The sequence below is a fragment of the Tamandua tetradactyla genome, chromosome 1 (assembly GCF_023851605.1).
Source record: "Tamandua tetradactyla isolate mTamTet1 chromosome 1, mTamTet1.pri, whole genome shotgun sequence".
Taxonomy (NCBI): domain Eukaryota; kingdom Metazoa; phylum Chordata; class Mammalia; order Pilosa; family Myrmecophagidae; genus Tamandua; species Tamandua tetradactyla.
In genome coordinates, this window is record NC_135327.1 from 3653828 (window position 1) to 3672341 (window position 18514).

Here is an 18514-nt window from a genome sequence, read left to right on the forward strand (position 1 = left end):
GAGGTTTTTCTCCACATCATATCCAGGTCGGTGCTTTAGTCATCTTACCTCTGACTGTTGCTCAGGGAGTTTCATATTGTCAAAAATCCTAAACACGATTCTGAACAGGTCCTGCCACCAATGCTTTTCAAAAGTGTGGCCATAGCTCTTCATGATTTCAAACATGACCGTGAGTCCTCTGGAGGAAACAAAGCCAGGCACAGAAGAGAGAATGGGATGGGGGAAGAGAACAGAGAAAAGAATGGGAGAGAATTGGGGTCAGGTGAGCAAGTGACTCAAGTCTCATTTCAGTGATGTAAGTGGCCAACACACAAGGGACACTGTTACCTTGTCCGTACATCTAACTTGCATCTGTTAATGATGCAGGAGAGCTCAAATAAGATGGGGAACCAGCCTCGGACCCAGACTCTGTCACCAGGAGCTACATTCATGTCATCACTTGTGTATTCTTGTAGCACCTACAACGAAAATCACATCTAAGACCTGGACTAAGCAAGTAAAAGGGAGGAAATGAAAGGGAACTAACCATACAAAGATTAAAGCTCCATATGTTTTCCTCTCCTTAAAATATCCATTCAGCAAGGAAGCCCCTAAGGGGACTGAGACATTTGCCTGTCCAAAAGGGTACAGAGACAGTTCCCCATAGGAACCTATGGCCCTCTGTGGGTTTTGGAAAAGCTGAGTGGAGCAAACGACAAGAGTACTATGGGTGGAAGGTGTTACATTAAAAAGAATACTACAGGGCAGGCCATGGTGGCGCAGCAGGCAGAGTTCTTGCCTGCCATGCCGGAGACCCGGGTCCGATTCCCTGCGTCTGCCCATGCAGAAAAAAAAAAAAAAGAATACCACAGGTCAAATGGTGTTAGCAAAGCATCCAGGATGGCTCAAAATCTTAGATTATTCTAGAACACTGCTGTAATAAATTCTACTTAAAATAACAGCAACAGCAGCCACATAGCTACTATTTATTGGGTGCTTGCTTTTTTTTGACCCCTCTGTTCTATATGCACTTTTTCTTTCTTTCTAATTGACCTATAGTTACATCCACTTTTGAAGTGGTACTATCTATTACAATGGAATTTGTTTATCAACCCTGGTTTCAAACACTGGGCAATTTCTAAACCTCTCTGTGCCTCATTAAATCTCCTGTACAGTGTGGATATAATTACCCAATTCAAGGGTCTGATGTGGAGATTAAATTAATCCATACACAGAAAATATCTAGAATGGTGCCCGACATGAAGTAAGTACATAATTAACACTCTTCCTCATTGTCATTGCAGGGACTAGAGATGCCATCTTAGAGGGTTATAATTCTGCACAGAATGCTTAAGAAGAGATATGTACAGGCCAACACAGTTTAGATAGGTTTATTTCTACTCAATTTCCATGTTTTGGGACCCTGTCAATTAAATCAAGCAGGGCTTTGTAGAAAAGTGATAAGAAAAACTTCACTTTCAGGAGGGAAAAAAAAATTTTTAAATGTGACTTCTATGTCACAGTAGCATAGGGTCATTTTCTAAAATGGATATTTGTTTTCTTTTAAATAGAAAGGTCTAGCTTCTTAGGCTTTGCCAAAACAAGTTAAAATATTTTCAAAAAAAATAAAACATATAAAATTTTACTATAGCTAAAACAATTTTTATACTTACAAAATAACAGAAAAGGTATAATCCATACAGGGCAGCATTTTGGAATGAACACTGAGTTCAGGGTAAATATAGATTTCTAAAAGAGCAGCTGATAAGCTCTTTGCCAGAGCCTGGTTTTTGCCCCTGACCCCTTTACCTGTAACTGTCCACATGAGTAGAGAGAAAAGCGTACCCGAGGCCTCTCGGAGACGTATTTTCCACAGTAGCGGATGAGCCGGATAGCTTCCATGCTAGTGTCAGGAAAAGCGGCATTGCAGGCAAACTCTGACAAGCACTTCACAGCATCCTGAAAGGAATCGATGGCTGCAGGGAAATGGTGCTGGAAAATAGTTGCTAGGGAAACACAAGGCACATTTTTTATAAGACCAGAATTTAGAAATGGGAATAAAAAAGAAAAAGAAAAAACATTATTCAGGAATGAAGAACGTTTCGGGCTAAACCAGTTTCCTGAGCTCAAGCAATGATATAAAGCCTCAAATAGTCATTTATTCAACAAAAACTTACTGGGTGCCAATTTGTGCAACGCATGGCTCAAGGTCCTGGGGACAGAGGTGTGAGCAAACTGAAGTCCCTGCCCTCTTGATGCTCACATGGCAGTGTGCAAGATAGACAATCATCATGTAAGTCAATATATATATGTCTACTTGAACCTAACTCATTTCAGGATATATAGTTAACTTGAGGAACTATATGAGATAAAAAATGAATCTGGGTGTGAAGCTGACAAACAGGCCTGCCTGACAAGATGCGCACTGAGCAAAGCTCTGGTCCCAAGTCTGTACCCCGAGCCTCTGCTGTCCTAAGGTCACACACAGCTCATGCTGCCTCACTAGAACCCGGTGAAGAGAAGGTGAGACGAGGGTGCAGTGAGCTCAAGGCTGTTAAAATTCAAGGTTTTCAAAGCCCTAGAAATACAATCTAAGAGAAAAATATAAGTAGTAAGAAGCTAACAAAAAGTTAAAAGACTTTAAGAAGGTCAAAGATGAACAAATTTACAATTTCCATGAAGACCAAGTAAATATCTTGTGATGTGACCCCACACTGGAGAGGGACTTTTGCTCAGTAAAGAGAAGTAGAAAATAAAACTCTAGGGCTAGATGGCCTGGTTGATCCCTGGCTCCACCACTACCCAGCTGAGGGACTCAGGCAATCGCTCTACTTTACTTTTCTGTGCCTCAGTTTCCACTTTGGTAAAATGGAGGAAGTGATGGTACTTACTTTGGAAAGTGGCTGAAAGGACTGATATGTGTCAAGTGCTTAGAACACCGCCTGGCATGTCACTGTATCACACAACAGCTAAAACAACAAAGCCCTTTCTGGGAGTAAAATAGACAGCAAATAAGTGGTCCTTCCTAGACTTGCAGGTGAAACCATCATCATGATGAACACAGCCACTTACTGACAATGTGGCCCGTGGTCTGGAAGGCCAACTCCACGATGTTTCCGTCATGATCAGAGGCTGCCTGGTGGAACACAGCAAAGATGTTCTTCCAACCTGAGCGGATGTTGGCTGCCTGGGAATTCACCATCTGGGCAATGCAGCGGATCACCATGTCTCGGATGGTTGGAGATCTGAGGAAGAAACGGGGCAGCCATCAATTGTACTTTGTCCAGCGAGAAGAGAAATGAATATAGCCCATCACTTACAAGCGGCACTTCTGAAAAACATTTCCAAAGTATACAAGCTTTCATTTTAAAAATGTTAAAAAAAAAAAAACAAGAAAACAAAAATAAGTCACTGTGGTAAACACCATTAACTGCCAACCTTACAGCCACCCCTCCTCCTCTAATAGATAATACAGCCCTAATTTCATCCCTGGCAGCAACATGCCCAACCTCCGAGAACAAAGCACAAATGGTGTAAGATAACCTGACTATGCTGCTCCCATCTGCCAGCTACTCAATTTCCTGCCCTCCCTGCAGCCAGGGGAACTATGTGACCTGCTCTGACCATTTAGAAGAAGAGACAGCCTAGGGGGGCAGAGAGCTTCTGGGGAGGTTTTTGCTTTTGTCTTAAAAAAGGACCACACATTGTTGGCTCTGCCCTCTCTCCTCACACTCTCATATTCCCATTCTGACTACAGAATTCACCCGAAGCCATAGCCAGCGTGCTGCAGCCAGGAAGCAATAGGCTCAGAGATGAAAAGCCAACAATCGATGGTAGAACAAAGGATGGAAAGAGCCTGTAACCTTCAGGACAGCTTTGGGCTCTGGAACTATGTTGGGACTGCCTGCCTGCCTTTGACTTATTATTACGTAAACAATATACAGCTGTGTTGCTTACGTGATTACTGGTCAGTTTTTGTTTTCCTGGCCCAAAACATTTCTATTTAAAATACCTATAATTTTACCACCCAGAGATAATCACTAAATTCTTACTGCATATCCCCCACAGGTTTTTGAGCTGAGAAATGAATGTAAGATAAACACATAACGTGGATTAAAGTATACATACATAATTTAAGAAGAAGCATTTTAAATTTAATCATTTAAAGACATAAAACAAAACCTGAAGTTAGAAATAGCTACAAGGTTTAACACGGTCAGCATTCTGAAAACTTACAATCTCTGAAGACATGCAATTGTTATTTCATGAACAGCAAAAAGCAAGGATATAAAAGCTATCAATTCTCTAGCACTAGCTTTCAAAGGCATTTGAGTGGCTTTGGGAACTGCTGACTCATCTTTCAAATTTCATCTGGCTTAGGATAACATTCATGTCTGTCTGTGGACCCATTCTAAATCAGAGGAAAGGTCATTTAGAGAAGACAAGGTGAAAATCAAAAAATAGTAAAAACTTGGCTAAAAGTCCACAAAGTAAATATTTCACATGCAGAAAAGGAGGACTAACTACATATTGGTAACTACATAATAAAACCGAAATCACGGTTGTCATCTCCTGTGGAAAAAAATCAACTTGTTGACAAGAACTGTATATATTTATCAAAATGTTTTTTCCTAATTGTTAAAAGTAATATATGATGACAGTAAAAGGTTTGTAAAATGCAGAAAAAGTACAATGAAAGAAAAAAACCCAGCTACATGATAGCATGCTATTTCATAGGGAGAGATACACATCATTATCTTTTATATACTATGTCCAATTCTATCATTTGCCTTCACTAAAGTATTAAGCATTTCCCCATGTCATAAACTTTGTGAACAATCCTTTCTTTTTTTTTTACATGGGCAGGCACCAGGAATCGAACCCGGGTCCTCGGGCATGGCAGGCAAGCACTCTTACCTGCTGAGCCACCGTGGCCCTTTGTGAACAATTTTAACAGTTGCAGAACATTTCAAGATTCTGGCCGTAGCAACTTTAACAGTCTTGGTTAGTTAACTGGCTTCTGGCTTTTAAAAATTATTGGTGTGACTCACACCATTTTCTTTTATTTCAAATTAATTCCTTAGGAGAGTTAACAGAAGTATAGAATTATTGGGTTAAAGGGCATAAAAATATTAAGGTTCTTGATGTATACTGCCAAAACACTTTTGAAAATGATACAGCAAGTTATACTTCCATTTACAGTACCTGAGAATTACAACAACATGTGTTTCTAAGCTTACTTCACCCCTTTTCAAATGGTGGATCGGTAGAACTAGGACAGGCAGAAAAAGCCTAGAGTTGGGGGATGAGGGATTTGGGTGCCACTAACCAGTTAGGCAAGCTTGCTGAGCCTTAGCCGCCTGAGGCCCCAGTCTTCTCGGCACTTTCGGTGCCTAAAGTTAAGAGTCTGGAGATACTGGCTAAAATCAGGTCTAATGTCTGACCCTAGAATGTGTTTAATTTGGGCTATCGTAAAATAAGCAGTAAGGCAAAGAATATGAACATCAAGAGAAAGAAAGGCATATCAAGACTTTTCTGGGGCTCTTTTATTTGCTACCTAAAATGACCCATGCTGGATTAGAGGCTTCTGGTTCCATGGGGTGGAGAAAGACACGAGGGTTATGCCCCAAACTTCCTCTTCCCCTGATGCCTCACAGCCAAGAGAACGCAATCACATCAACCCCTCCCACCCCAATGCTACCAACTGGTCTAAACCCGGACAACTGCCATGGCCTTCTAATTCATCCTTTCACTTCACATGTTTCACGGGCAATGGGGCAATCCTTTAAAATCATGGCAGACCACTTCACTTTCCTGCTCAAAAGCCTCTAATGCCTTCCATCTCTCACAAAGCTAGCCCTGTCTTCAGCAGGCCCCTGCTACCACTGGGACTTCTGTCTCCAAAATCCCAGCTTCGTTTGCTCCATTCCAGCCACCCTGGTCTCCTTGCTGCAGCCACGCCAAGCCCCTCCTGCTGTGAGGTTTTGCTCCTGCTCTTTCCTCTGCTTACAGTACTCTTCCCAAGACTCCCTACTTCTTCCAGCTCTCTGCTTACGGGTCAACCCCCTTATCAAACAAGCCTTAACTACTGCTCTGTACAGAAGAGCTGTGACCACCTCTACCCATGACTGTGATCGGATTTTCTACAGTACACTTAACACCAACTGAGTAAACATTTGCTTGCTCATCTACCACAATGGAATATAAACAGGTATTATTTTAAAAATTTTATTATAGAAAATTTCAAACACATAAAGAAGTAGAGAGGATGGTGTAATGAATTCCCATATACCCATCACCTAGCTGTAACTATTATCAATTCAGTACCCATCAAAAACAGGGATTTTACATATTTTCTTTATGTCTGTGTTCTCAGCATTTAGAACTGTACCGAGCAGGTCTAACAGGCCTCAATAAATATAGACCGAGAGAATGATGGGGCGCCTGCTTCAGAGGGACAGGTGTCCTGACCTGTTTATCACCTTTTGGGCAGAAATGCTAGGTCACATAATTCCTGACCTTGTTTTGAGGGCACTTCAGCAGTGGCTCTTTCTCTAAAAGTCCCTCAGCACCAGCAAGGATGGATGACAAATTTCTATTAGCTGTAGTACTGTACTGTGTCCCTCTGAGAAGGGTTATTCACAGGTCTTTGTGTGATTTACATAAGCACAACAGATGCGACCATAATCTGTTACTTCTCTTTGCTTCTACCAACAAGGGGAGAAAAAAACCAACGCTGTGGTCAGTGTGAGGAGGGCTTTCTAATGTCCAAAGGGGAATATGACCAATATATTCCATTATAATGGACGTACCTGTTTTTCTTCATAATATGCTCAAAGGGCCTCAGAAAATCTTTCTGGAACCGAAAGTTGGCTAATTCTCCCTTCTCAAGAAATTTCATGGAAAGTTGCCTTAATGAGTCAACAGCAAAGATGGCCACATCTTCATTGGGGTTACAGCCAACCTGGGTAGAAACAGGAAGTGAGGCGAAATAGGTGCAGTGCAATGCTGGTGGCACTGGGGTTCTGAGTGTCAAAAAACAAGCAGCCTACCTCCAAAACAAGCACTCTGGGAAAATACACCCAAGGAGAAAAGAAAAAGCTATTTTTTAGCTAGGATCTGTCCAATTTTGTTTGAAGTATAAAGACAAACGATCCATACTGTACACTTAATTCAAAGTGCTTTCAAAATGTGCTATTTAATTCTATTCAATTAAATATCCATATGGGGGGGTAAAAAGACTTTATAGTCAATGTAAAACCTTGCCCATATCTGTCATCTAAAGTAAATTATTATAAATGTGTATTATCAGCCTTGAAAAATTCAGTAGAACTACTGAAGCTTTTCAATTTCTTTAAAAGTTATATTTGCCTATAGTTTCTCTACTTTTAGGGATTGGAGCTATGAATATATATTCAGTTGGTGCTTCTCAAACTTTTCCCCTCAAGAAGAACCCTTAAAAGCAGAGCAGAGAGAACATTTCCCACCAGCAGCTTTGCCAAAGCATCTGGGGGCATCCTGCCTACTCTATAAAACGAGAAATTTTATGAACATGTGATCTGATCTGAAAATGTTTTATTCCAAAAACAATGGTGCAATATTATTTATAATAAAGGCAATCTGGAACTATCAAAAGGAAGAGGGCTATATATAATGGTTTGTTCAGGCAGTTAAAAAGAAAAAAATAAATCTATATATGCTAAAAATGGCTAAATCTATAAGATTCCTTGTTAAGTGAAAGATGCAAGTTACAAAATAGTATGTATGATGATATCATTTACATGTAAAAAAAAAAGGCAAAACAAACCAAGGAAACATTATCTATATTTCAGTAAGTATATACAAATGTGTATGCATAGAAAAAGGTCTGGAAAGACATACACCAAACTGGTAACAATTAGTTCTGGGAGGGCAAGGATGTGGAGAAGGATGGTCAAAGGTGTTTTAGCTGTAATTTTTTTGGATTTTTAAATTAAATTAAAATTTTTTGGTAATTTTTTTTAACAAGGAGAATGATTAATATGCACATATAATTAGAGACTAACTGTGCTGGTTTGATATATACTCCAGAAAAGTCATGCTTTTTAAACCCAATCATGTGGGTGTAGATTTATTGTGGGTGGGATCTTTTGATTAGGTTGTTTCCATGGAGATGCGACCCTGCCCATTCAAGATGGGTCTTAACTAATTTACTGGGCTCCTTACAAGAGCTCACAGGAACAGAGAGTGGTGGGGGGACTCAGGGTTGACACAGAGCAGAAATGAAAACAGGATACAGTCATTTGGACATGCTGAGCCAAGAGATGAAACCCAGAGTCTGCCCAGAGAAGCTGAATAAGGACCATAGACATCCAGAGAGAAGTCACTGGAAACAGGAGCTGAGAGAGCCATTTGAAATCAGACACCAGGAGAGAAAGTCAGCACACATTGACCCAGACACAATCGGCCTTTTCTGAGTGAAGATAACCACTTACTGATGTCTTAATTTAGACATTTTCACAGTGTTAGAATTGTAACTTTTAACTTAATAAATCCCCTTTATAAAAGCCAATCCATTTCTGGTATACTGCATCCTGGCAACTTTAGCAAACTGAAAAACAAATAAAAAGACTACTCCTCTCCTAAAAATCCATATAAAACATATGCTTCAGAAATACACCTGGTGCATAATTGGCAGCATTGTACCCTTCTCTACCTGATGCTTTGGCAAAACTGCTGGTGGGAAACGTTCTCTCCGCTCTGCTTTTAGGGGTTCTTCTTGAGGGGAAAAGTTTGAGAAGCACCAACTGATTATATATTCATACCTCCAAACCCTAAAGTAGAGAGACTATGGGCAAATATAGTTTTTAAAGAAACTGAAAAGCCTCAATAGTTTACTGATTTTTTTCAAGTTTCAGAAGAGCAGCTGCACATGGCCACCCAAAGCATCCTGCTAGAATCCTGAGAGTTAAGTTACAGCTGTGTTCAGGCAACCACCTTTTCTACAAATTCATGAGACTCTCATCTGCTCCAGTTCACAAGGGGAAGAAGAACATTTTTTCTGATGTGGTAGGAAGAAGAAAGAGTCCCAGAGTGAGCAACTGAGTTTTCTGCAATTTTGTTCTTCAATAGCACTGATTAGACAAATTGGGCATTTGCAATGAAGCTGACAACCATGAAGTCTAATTATCTGCCAGCATATGTCCCAAGCTTGCCCCTTTTGGGGGCCACAGATCAACTGAGAAGCAGTATGTAAAGAGTTCTGATGCAGAATCACAATTAGGAAAATTAACTTGGACAAATGGATGATCCTTTCCAAAAAACAAATCCCATCGAACATGTCATGAAATCTAGCCTTTTAAGAATTGGGAAAATGTTTACCAAACTACTTTCTAGATAATTTCTCAGAGATCAAAGGGCTCCACAGCTATTAGCCAAAAGATCTTGAGGAATAAATGGGTAATCTTTGTTCTAGCCTAGCTGTCACGGCCTTGGACAGACTACAAGGTACAGTAATGGTAATGATTTATCTTTTCTTTCTGAAGCAAGCTTATAACAATTATTTCAGAAGCTCATTAAGAATTTATTTATCCAGAAGAGTGACAAAGATGGAAGTGTTGATTATTACTATTCATTCAAGAAAGACGTCCTCTGCCCCACTGCAGGCTACTGTGATTCTTCTCGCCGATGACTCAGATGAAAGGTCACCTCTACAGAGAGGCCTTCTATGACTACCGGTCACACTGCATGTGTTTACCCTTTACCATCAGTTATTTAATCATAAAATGAGGGTATGCTCTACACAGGCAGGAACTTCATTTGTCCACTGCCAAGAACAAGGCACTCAGATAATCTGTAAAAACAGATGTTGTGCTGTGAATGAAGGACCTTACTTTGAACTGATATGGAAACAAAGTAAACAAAGAATTCTGATTAGGTGATACACCATGTTAGAAGCAGGCTTCCAATAAGACTAAATTTGACAATGAGGTGCTAGAGCAGGTTACACTCCACTCTTCCTTGCCCTGCATTTAGTCACATATTGATGTTTTAAATTGGCCGTGGTAGAGTATTTACCCCATGGTGGGGTATTTGCACCATGGAAGTCAGCAGATACTACCAATCATTTATCAGCCTCCCACTGTCAGTTCTATATCCCAATGGCAGACTACATCTTTTTAATGATTTTATCCTATTCAATACAGAGAGATTCTCTTGCTGATAAATTATTTTGTTTTTATTAAAACTATTTTTAAGCATCTATGTTATAACTCTTCATTTCTAAGCCTGAGCAAATTTTCTTGAGATCATGAAATGTATTTGTGTAGGAAACAGTGTTAGTAAGCTATTATTTTCCCCTAAGAAACAAATGACATCACAGATACACATGCATTTTTTATCCTTCTGATTCCTTTATTTTTATTTGTTCAATATATATTTGTTCAACATATTTGTGTGTTTATATAAATATAACAAAACCCTCTAATGAGGAGAAAGTAGTTTTGTTGGGTTTTCTTCCAGCAGTTGTCAGTTTTAGAACAGAGAAATGGTTCTGGTTTGTTTCTGGTTTAAAAACAAATGTTGACTTCTTCAATAAAAGTTTCAGAGGGATGGTTGCAATGGAAGTCAGAATACAAGAAGTAGTGACATTTAACAGGAAAGCTATATAAGCTTTTGCAATCTGACTATGTAATTGTGAAAACCTTGTGTCTGATGCTCCTTTTATCTAGCTTATGGACAGATAAGTAAAACATAGGGATTATAAATAAATAATAGGGGAAACAAATGTTAAAATAAATGTAGTAGATTGAAATGCTAGTGATCAATGAAAGTGGGGGTAAAGGGTATGATATGTATGAATTTTTTTCTTTTTCTCTTTATTTCTTTTTCTGAATTGATGCAAATGTTCTAAGAAATGATTATGATGATAAATATACAACTATGTGATGTGATGATATTGTGAGTTATTGATTATATACCAAGAATGGAATGATCATAAGGTAAGAATGTTCGGGTTTGTATGTTACTATGTTTTTTAAAAAAAATCTTAATACAGCAACAGGTTACGACATTCCAAAAAAAAGCAAAGCTATATAGAACATAACACCAGGAGGCACTTTGGGATTCCACAATGCTTCCAAACACCAGTACATCTGTCCGGTGACAACAACAACAATCTCTGTGGTGTAAGCCCACACCCCGGTCATGGGAAAGTCTATTAAAGTATTTTCTACACCACTTGACTCCATAGGGGAAATGAATCATAGCATTGAAAAAACAGGGCCAACTCTTTATCATTCCTTTTTAAAATTTCACTGTCTGCTTTTTTTTGGATAGAGATGGAGTGATTTTTTAGTTTGAAAATTTACCTTATTGAAGTGATCTCCAATCACATGCCATATTCGGGACCACTGCAATCGGATCCGATTCATATTGTAGTATGATATCTCCACAATCTTCTGCAAGCTGAACATGCGTGGATGGTGGGGGGAAGCCAGTTCGTCCATGGACACAGCACACAGCCAGCGGACAAAGTCAACTACAAGCCAGCCCAAACAACACATGTGAGGCTCATTAGTGATGGTCAGACAGTCACAACATGACCACTGTAACTGTCATAAGAATGTCAAATACATACCTATTGCATTTCCATCCAGTCTAGTAGATCCAGTAAAAATTCTAGGAAGACAATTCCAGACATAATAACATAAGAATCAGATTTGGAAACTTCATTTCAAACACTCAGAAAAAGGTAGAAATTAAACATCACAGGTCTGGCACCTCCACAAATACCAATGCTGAGGCACAATAAGCACAGAAGTGGTCAATGAATTCAGTTGAGAGGAGAAATGCCAACACATAGAGACAAAGAAGGTGACGTAACAAAAGGGGGGAAGAGTCAAAATGTAATAGTCAATAATGGCAACAGGAAGGGCAGAGTAAGCACCTCCCAAAAGCTGCTTTTCCATAAAAGCAACAAGAACACTGGCAAAAAAAAAATCATCAAAATCATCTTTTCAGATTTGAACACTGGAATTTAATCAAAGTTTTGTAAAAATCTGAGGAGAGTTTATATAAGACAAATGGCTGACCTGAGTGTAAGTGGTGAGGTTGGAGGTACTCTAATCTGGCCTATTACTGTTATCTTCACCCCAACTCTGCGGAAGTTTTGTAAACCAACAACTTTTAAATCGCTGCAATTGGGAACCCAGCATCCTAGCAGCCACTGAAAGAGGCAAAACAGCAAAGGAGCTCACCCAAAACACCATCTTCAGAGAACATAATGACATAATTTTGTCATTATGTGACTGGCCCTGGCAGCACCCTGGAAAGCCCCATGGGCAGGTGTTGTTTTTATTTGACCTGACTCAGATCTCACTGTGAACAATATATTCCCTGGGGGTGGTTATCAAAAGCAATCAGTGGCAACTGCTTAACACTGCCCAGGAAAGACCTGAGAAAGCCTTAAGCTTTCACCTCTGGCTGACCTTGAGGCCCTGCATGATCAGTAAGTTAAAACGAAGGCAGAGTTATAAATTGCCTACCTGAATGTTGAAAGAGTATCCCCCAAAAGGTGAGGTTATCTTGAATCAAGATATTTACATGCTGCGAAGACAGCAGTAGATCACTAAGCATATCAAGATGCAGACAGAAACAGCCCAGCCTAAAGACCAAATTAAAACACCAGAGGAGACACAGGCCTTGAACAACCAATCAAAGAGTTTCATACAACTCTACTAAACAAAGTAAATGGGATGGCTAATGACTTAAAGGAGATCAAGAAGACACTAAAAGAGCATAAAGAGGAATTTGAAAGAACAGAAAAAAAGCAGATATCACAGAGATTAAGGATGCTGTAGATCAAATGAAAAACATACTACAGACACACAACAGAAGATCTGAAGGGGTAGAAGAATAAACAAACTAGAGGATAGGACAAATGATTTTGAATACTCAAAGCAGCAAATGGTAAAAAAGATGGAAAAATTTGAATTGGTTCTCACGGAAATGATGGATAAACAAAGTACATAAATAAAAGAATCACTGGTGCTCCAGAAGAAGAGACTAGTAAAGGGCTAGGAAGATTAGTTGAGGATATAATGGGGGAAACTTCCCAACCCTTATTAAGGATGTAAATATGCAAGTCAAAGAAGCTCAATGAACTCCAAATAGAATAAATCCAAACAGGTCTTCTCCAAGACATATACTAATCAGTCTGTCAAATTTTGAAGAGAAGTAGAAAATCCTGCAAGCAGTATGAGAAAAAATAATCTACTACATACAAGGAAAACCACACAAGACTGAATTCAGACTACTCAACTGGTACTATGAAGGTGAGAAGGCAGTGGTATAAGATATTTAAGATCCTGAAAGAGAGAGACTTCCAGCCAAGAACTCTGTACCCAGACAAATTGTCCTTCAAAACTGAGGGAGAGATTGAAATTTTCACAAACATATCTTCAAAGAATGTTTCAACAAGAGACCTGCCCTACAAGAAATATGTAAGAGAGTTTTGGTCAGTTGAAAAAAAGAAACAGGAGAGGGAAGTCTGGGGAAGGGCACAGAATTGAAGAGTGTCAGTAGGGTAACTTAAAGGATAAAAAGACTAAGAGGGAAAAGAATATATAAATCTGACAAATAAAATCCAAAAGATAAGATGATGGATTCAAGAAACGCCATTTCAGTAATAACTTTGAATATTAATGGATTAAATTTACCAATTAGAACATAAGATTGACAGAAGGATTAAGAAATATAATCCAGCTATATGCTACTTGCAGGAGGCTCATTTTAATTTGTTTTCCTTTTTTTTTTAGGAATCTTAGACACAAGGATACAAATAGACTGAAACTGAAAAAGATGTTACAAAAGTTAGAACCAAAAGAAAGCAGGAGTAGCTATACTGATGTCAGACAAAACAGACTTTAACGGTAAAGACATCATAAGAGACAAAGGACACTATATATTAACAAAAGGGACAATTCACCAAGAAGAAATAACAAGCATAAATGCTTATGCTGCCAATCAAGGAGGTCCAAAGTACACAAGACAGACAGAAGGCAAAACTGAAGAGAGCGGTAGACATTTCAACAATAATAGTAGGAGACTTCAATATACCACGCTCCTGTATAGATAGAAAAACCAGACAGAAGATCAATAAGGAAATAGAGAGGTCAAAAAACTTGATAAATGAATTAGGACTAACAGACATATAGGTCATCACACCCAAAAACACCAGTATATACATTCTTCTCTAGTACTCACGGAATATTCTCCAGGATAGATTATATGCTGATGTACAAAACAACTCTTTACAAATTTAAAAACATTGAAATTATTCAAAGTACTTCCTTTGATCACAATGGAATGAAGCTGGATATCAATAACCACCAAAGAATGAGAACTTTCAAAAGTATATGGAGATTAAATAACACACTCTAAAAAAAAAAAAAGGTGAGGGTATCTTATTAGTGGGAGTATAAGGAATATGCTTTACTGTAGGTGATTTGGGTTGAAAGGGGCTGTTTAGAGTCACGTATGTTACCAATTAACACTTTAAATTTAAATAAGTACTTCCAAGAACTAGAACAAATGTAAAATATTGGTACAAAGAATGAATCAGAATGCTATGGGAGGTGGAAATATCTATTGCAAGATACAGACTACAGTTAACAGTAATACCTTAGAATTCTTTCCTCAACAGTAACTGTGGCATCACACCAATACGAGAGGTCAATAATAGGGGGAGATAAGGGATACAGGGTGTTTGGGGTTTTCTTTTTTCGCATCTATCTGATAATTTTCTTTTTGGAGTAATGAAAATGGTGTAAAAGTCAATGCACTGCTGACTGTGCAACTAAGTGACCTAAGTGATGATATGGTGAGATATTGATTGCATAATATGGATGGAATATAATAACATATTTCAATTAAATCTGCAAAAAAAAGAAAAACAAAAAACAAGGAGTGCCCCAAAATACACATAGAGCTCCCTGGTAAAGGCTAGGGGGTGTAACCATCCCAGGCATTTCAGGAAATCTCTGTCCAACGATTAGCCAACCACTAAAGGTAAATCAGCAAAGATTTCAGTGAGCACATGCCAGACAAATGGAGTTCAATGAACTCATTCAAGAAGGTCAAAACACGAGGCTGGAGGCAAGATAGTGGATTAGCAAGGTGTGGGATTTAGTTCGTCCTCCAGAGCAAATAGTAAACAGCCAAGAACAGAATAGAAAAACTGCTGGGGCCTCGTCAGGGACCGGACACACAGTATACCCCAGGCTGGATCAGCTGGACTGGCTGCAAGCCCACCCAGAATTGTGACTCCCCCAAGCCGCAGTGGCTGGCACCCCTCGCCCATAGGCTGCTTGCCAGAGGGGAAAGGAAAGAGTCTTTACCAGCAGCAGGGGATGAGTGCAACCAAGTTCCAACTGTGGAATTAATTAACAAATTCTGACTACTAAAAATAGGACCCCAGTGCAACTGAAAATCAAGTAAAAGCTGAGGTTGCTGGGTTTTGCCCTGGCACAGAGGGGGCAGGGCAAATGGAAAAAGAAAAAAGAAAAAAACAAAACAGGTAGCACATAATACTTGAAAGGTCCTGAAGGAAAGGAGGGGGCACACAGTACCTGAAGATACACAAAGCAATATACCAGACCCCAGGGTCTGTAAAAGTGAAGCGATTAAAGCCAGCATCCTATAACCTCTCCTCTGTCTCAATAATGCCCCAGCAGGGAGAGTCTGCTGAAGGTAAAGGTACCTCATCACCTTATGCTGGTGGGACCTGCAGGCAGACAAGCACCACATACTGGGCAGGATAGGAAAAACAAGGAGTCCAGAGGCTTCATAGGAAATTCTTTCAATCTGCTGGGTCTCACCCTCAGGGAAAACTGACACCAGTGACTCTTTCCTCCTGACAAGAGGCCAGTTTGGTCTGGGAAAATTTGGCTGGGGTCTATAATACCTAAGTAGACCCTCCTAAGGGGTAGTGGGGAGGCACCATACAGGCAGGGCAAGAAATAAGAAAACAAGAACTGAAAAATTCTTCTCTGTTAAACAAAACCTAAGCTGAACTGAACGTGAAAGAACAGACAGAAAACAAAGTCATCCAACAAGAAGATTCTAGGTAAAAACAGTGAAAACAATCTCCAGAATAAACTAATTAAGGTAGTTAGATGTCTAGACACCAGCAAAAAATAACAAATCATACCAGGAAAACTGAAGAAATGGCCAAGTCAAAGGAACAAATCAACAATTCAACTGAGACACAGGAGTTGAAACAATTAATTCAGAATGTTTGAACAGACATGGAAAACCTCATCAAAAATCAAATCAATGAATTGAGGGAGGATATAAAGAAGGTAAGGAAAGAACAAAAAGAAGAAATCGAAAGTCTGAAAAAACAAATCACAGAACTTATGGGAATGAAAGGTAAGGTAGAAGAGATGAAAAAAAAAACAATGGAAACCTACAATGGTAGATTTCAAGAGGCAGAAGACAGGATTAGTGAACTGGAGGATGTGACATCTGAAATCCGACAAGCAAAAGAAAACAGGGAAAAAAATGGAAAAATATGAGCAGGGACTCAGGGAATTGAATGACAACTTGAAGCACATGAATATACGTGTTGTGGGTGTCCTAGAAGAAGAAGGGAAGGGAAAAGGAGGAGAAAAACTAATGGAGGAAATTATCACTGAAAATCTCCCAACTCTTATGATGAAAGACTTAAAATTACAGATCTAAGAAGTGCAGCAAACCCTAAACAGAATAGATCCAAATAGATGCACTCCAAGATACTTACTAATCAGAATGTCAGATGTCAAAGAGAGAGGATCTTGAAGCAGCAAGAGAAAAGCAACTCATCACATACAAGGGAAGCTCAATAAGACTATGCATAGATTTCTCAGCAGAAACCATGGAGGTGAGATAACAGTGGGATGATATATTTAAGTTACTAAAAGAGAAAAAATGCCAAGCAAGAATTCTATATCCAGCAAAATTGTCCTCTGAAAATGAGGGGGAAATTAAAACATTTTCAGACAAAAAAGTCACTAAGAGAATTTGTGACCAAGAAACCAACTCTGCAAGAAATACTAAAGGGAGCACCAGAGACAGATAGGAAAAGACAGGAGAGAGAAGAGTTGAGAAGAGTGTAGAAATGCAGATACCTTTACTTACTGATAAGTAAAGGTAAAAAAAAAAAAAAAGAAAGATTAGATATGACATAAAATCGAAAAGGCAAAATGGCAGAAGTAAGTACTGCCTGGTCAGTAATAACACTAAATGTAAATGGATTAAACTCCCCAATCAAAACTTTGTGTCTGATGCTCCTTTTATCTACCTTATTGACAGATGAGTAAAACATATGCATTAAAAATAAATAAATAATAGGGGGAACAAATGTTAAAATAAATTTAGTAGACTGAAATGCTAGTGATCAATGAAAAGGAGGGGTAAGGGGTATGGTATGTATGAAACTTTTTGTGTTTTCTTTTTATTTCTTTTTCTGAATTGATATAAATATACTAAAAAATGATCATGATGATGAATATACAGCTATGTAATGATATCGTGAGTTATTGATTGTATATCAAGAATGGAATGATCATATGGTAAGAACGTTTGTGTTCATATGTTATGTTTAAGAAATTAATTAATTAAAAAATAAAAGAACATCAATAAACACAAATAGCAACAATAACAACAAAAAATCTGGGTAAGGGGTGGGGAATGAGATTTTCAGAGATGCTATATCAGCTTATTTAAACATCTAATGTTTGCAAAAGATTATAAGACATGAAGAAGAACAAGTATGGTCTATACATAGGGAGAAAAAAAAAGTTCATAGAAACTGTCCCTGAGGAGGCCCAGATGTTGAACTGATTAGACTAAGTTTTAAGATCAACTTTTATTAAATATGTTCAAAGAAATAAAGAAAATCACATCTAGAGAATTAAAGAAACATCTGAGAATAACATATCACCAAAAACAGAATATCAATAAAGACAAATAATTAAAAAAACAAACAAATTCTACAGCTGAAAAGTTTAAAAAGTGAAATGAAAAATTCACTAAAGGAGCTCAATAGCAGACTTCAGCTGGCAGAAGAAAAAATAAGTGAATTTAAAAATAGATTAAGTGACTTCCGGGTCAAGATGGCGGCTTAACAACGTGCGCATTTTAGTTCGTCCTCAAGAACAACTACTAAATAACCAGAAACAGTACAAAACAGCTCCCAGAGCCACGATAGTGACTGGACACACAGCGTACCCCAGTCTGGACCAGCTGGACTGGCTGCGAGCACACCCCAGAACCGTGAGTTCCCAAAGCTGTGGTGGCCAGGGCCCTTCCTCCACAGGCCGCTTCCCAGAGGGGAAAGGAAAGGACTTCACCAGCAGCAGGGACTGGGCACAATCAAACGCCAATTGTGGAACTAATTAACAAATTCCTACTACTAAAAATAGGACCCCAGCTGAGATGAACCTGATCAAAGCGGAGGTTGCTCATTTTTGCCCCGGCGCCAAGGGGGCAGGGCTGACAGAAAAAGGGGATGAAA

General features: G+C 38.9%; 1 protein-coding gene across 2 annotated transcripts in view; it reads right to left on the bottom strand.

The window, feature by feature from the left end:
• ARFGEF2 (ARF guanine nucleotide exchange factor 2) overlaps positions 1-18514 on the bottom strand; it is a 150106-nt gene that overhangs the window by 39211 nt on the left and 92381 nt on the right. For both annotated transcript variants that reach the window (XM_077167366.1, XM_077167371.1), the window contains exons 24-30: positions 11597-11637; positions 11328-11497; positions 6792-6943; positions 3052-3224; positions 1825-1985; positions 328-458; positions 49-178 (exon numbers count right to left, since the gene is read on the bottom strand). In XM_077167366.1, coding sequence (XP_077023481.1) covers positions 49-178; positions 328-458; positions 1825-1985; positions 3052-3224; positions 6792-6943; positions 11328-11497; positions 11597-11637 — 958 coding nt within the window. The remainder of the gene's footprint in view (positions 1-48; positions 179-327; positions 459-1824; positions 1986-3051; positions 3225-6791; positions 6944-11327; positions 11498-11596; positions 11638-18514) is intronic.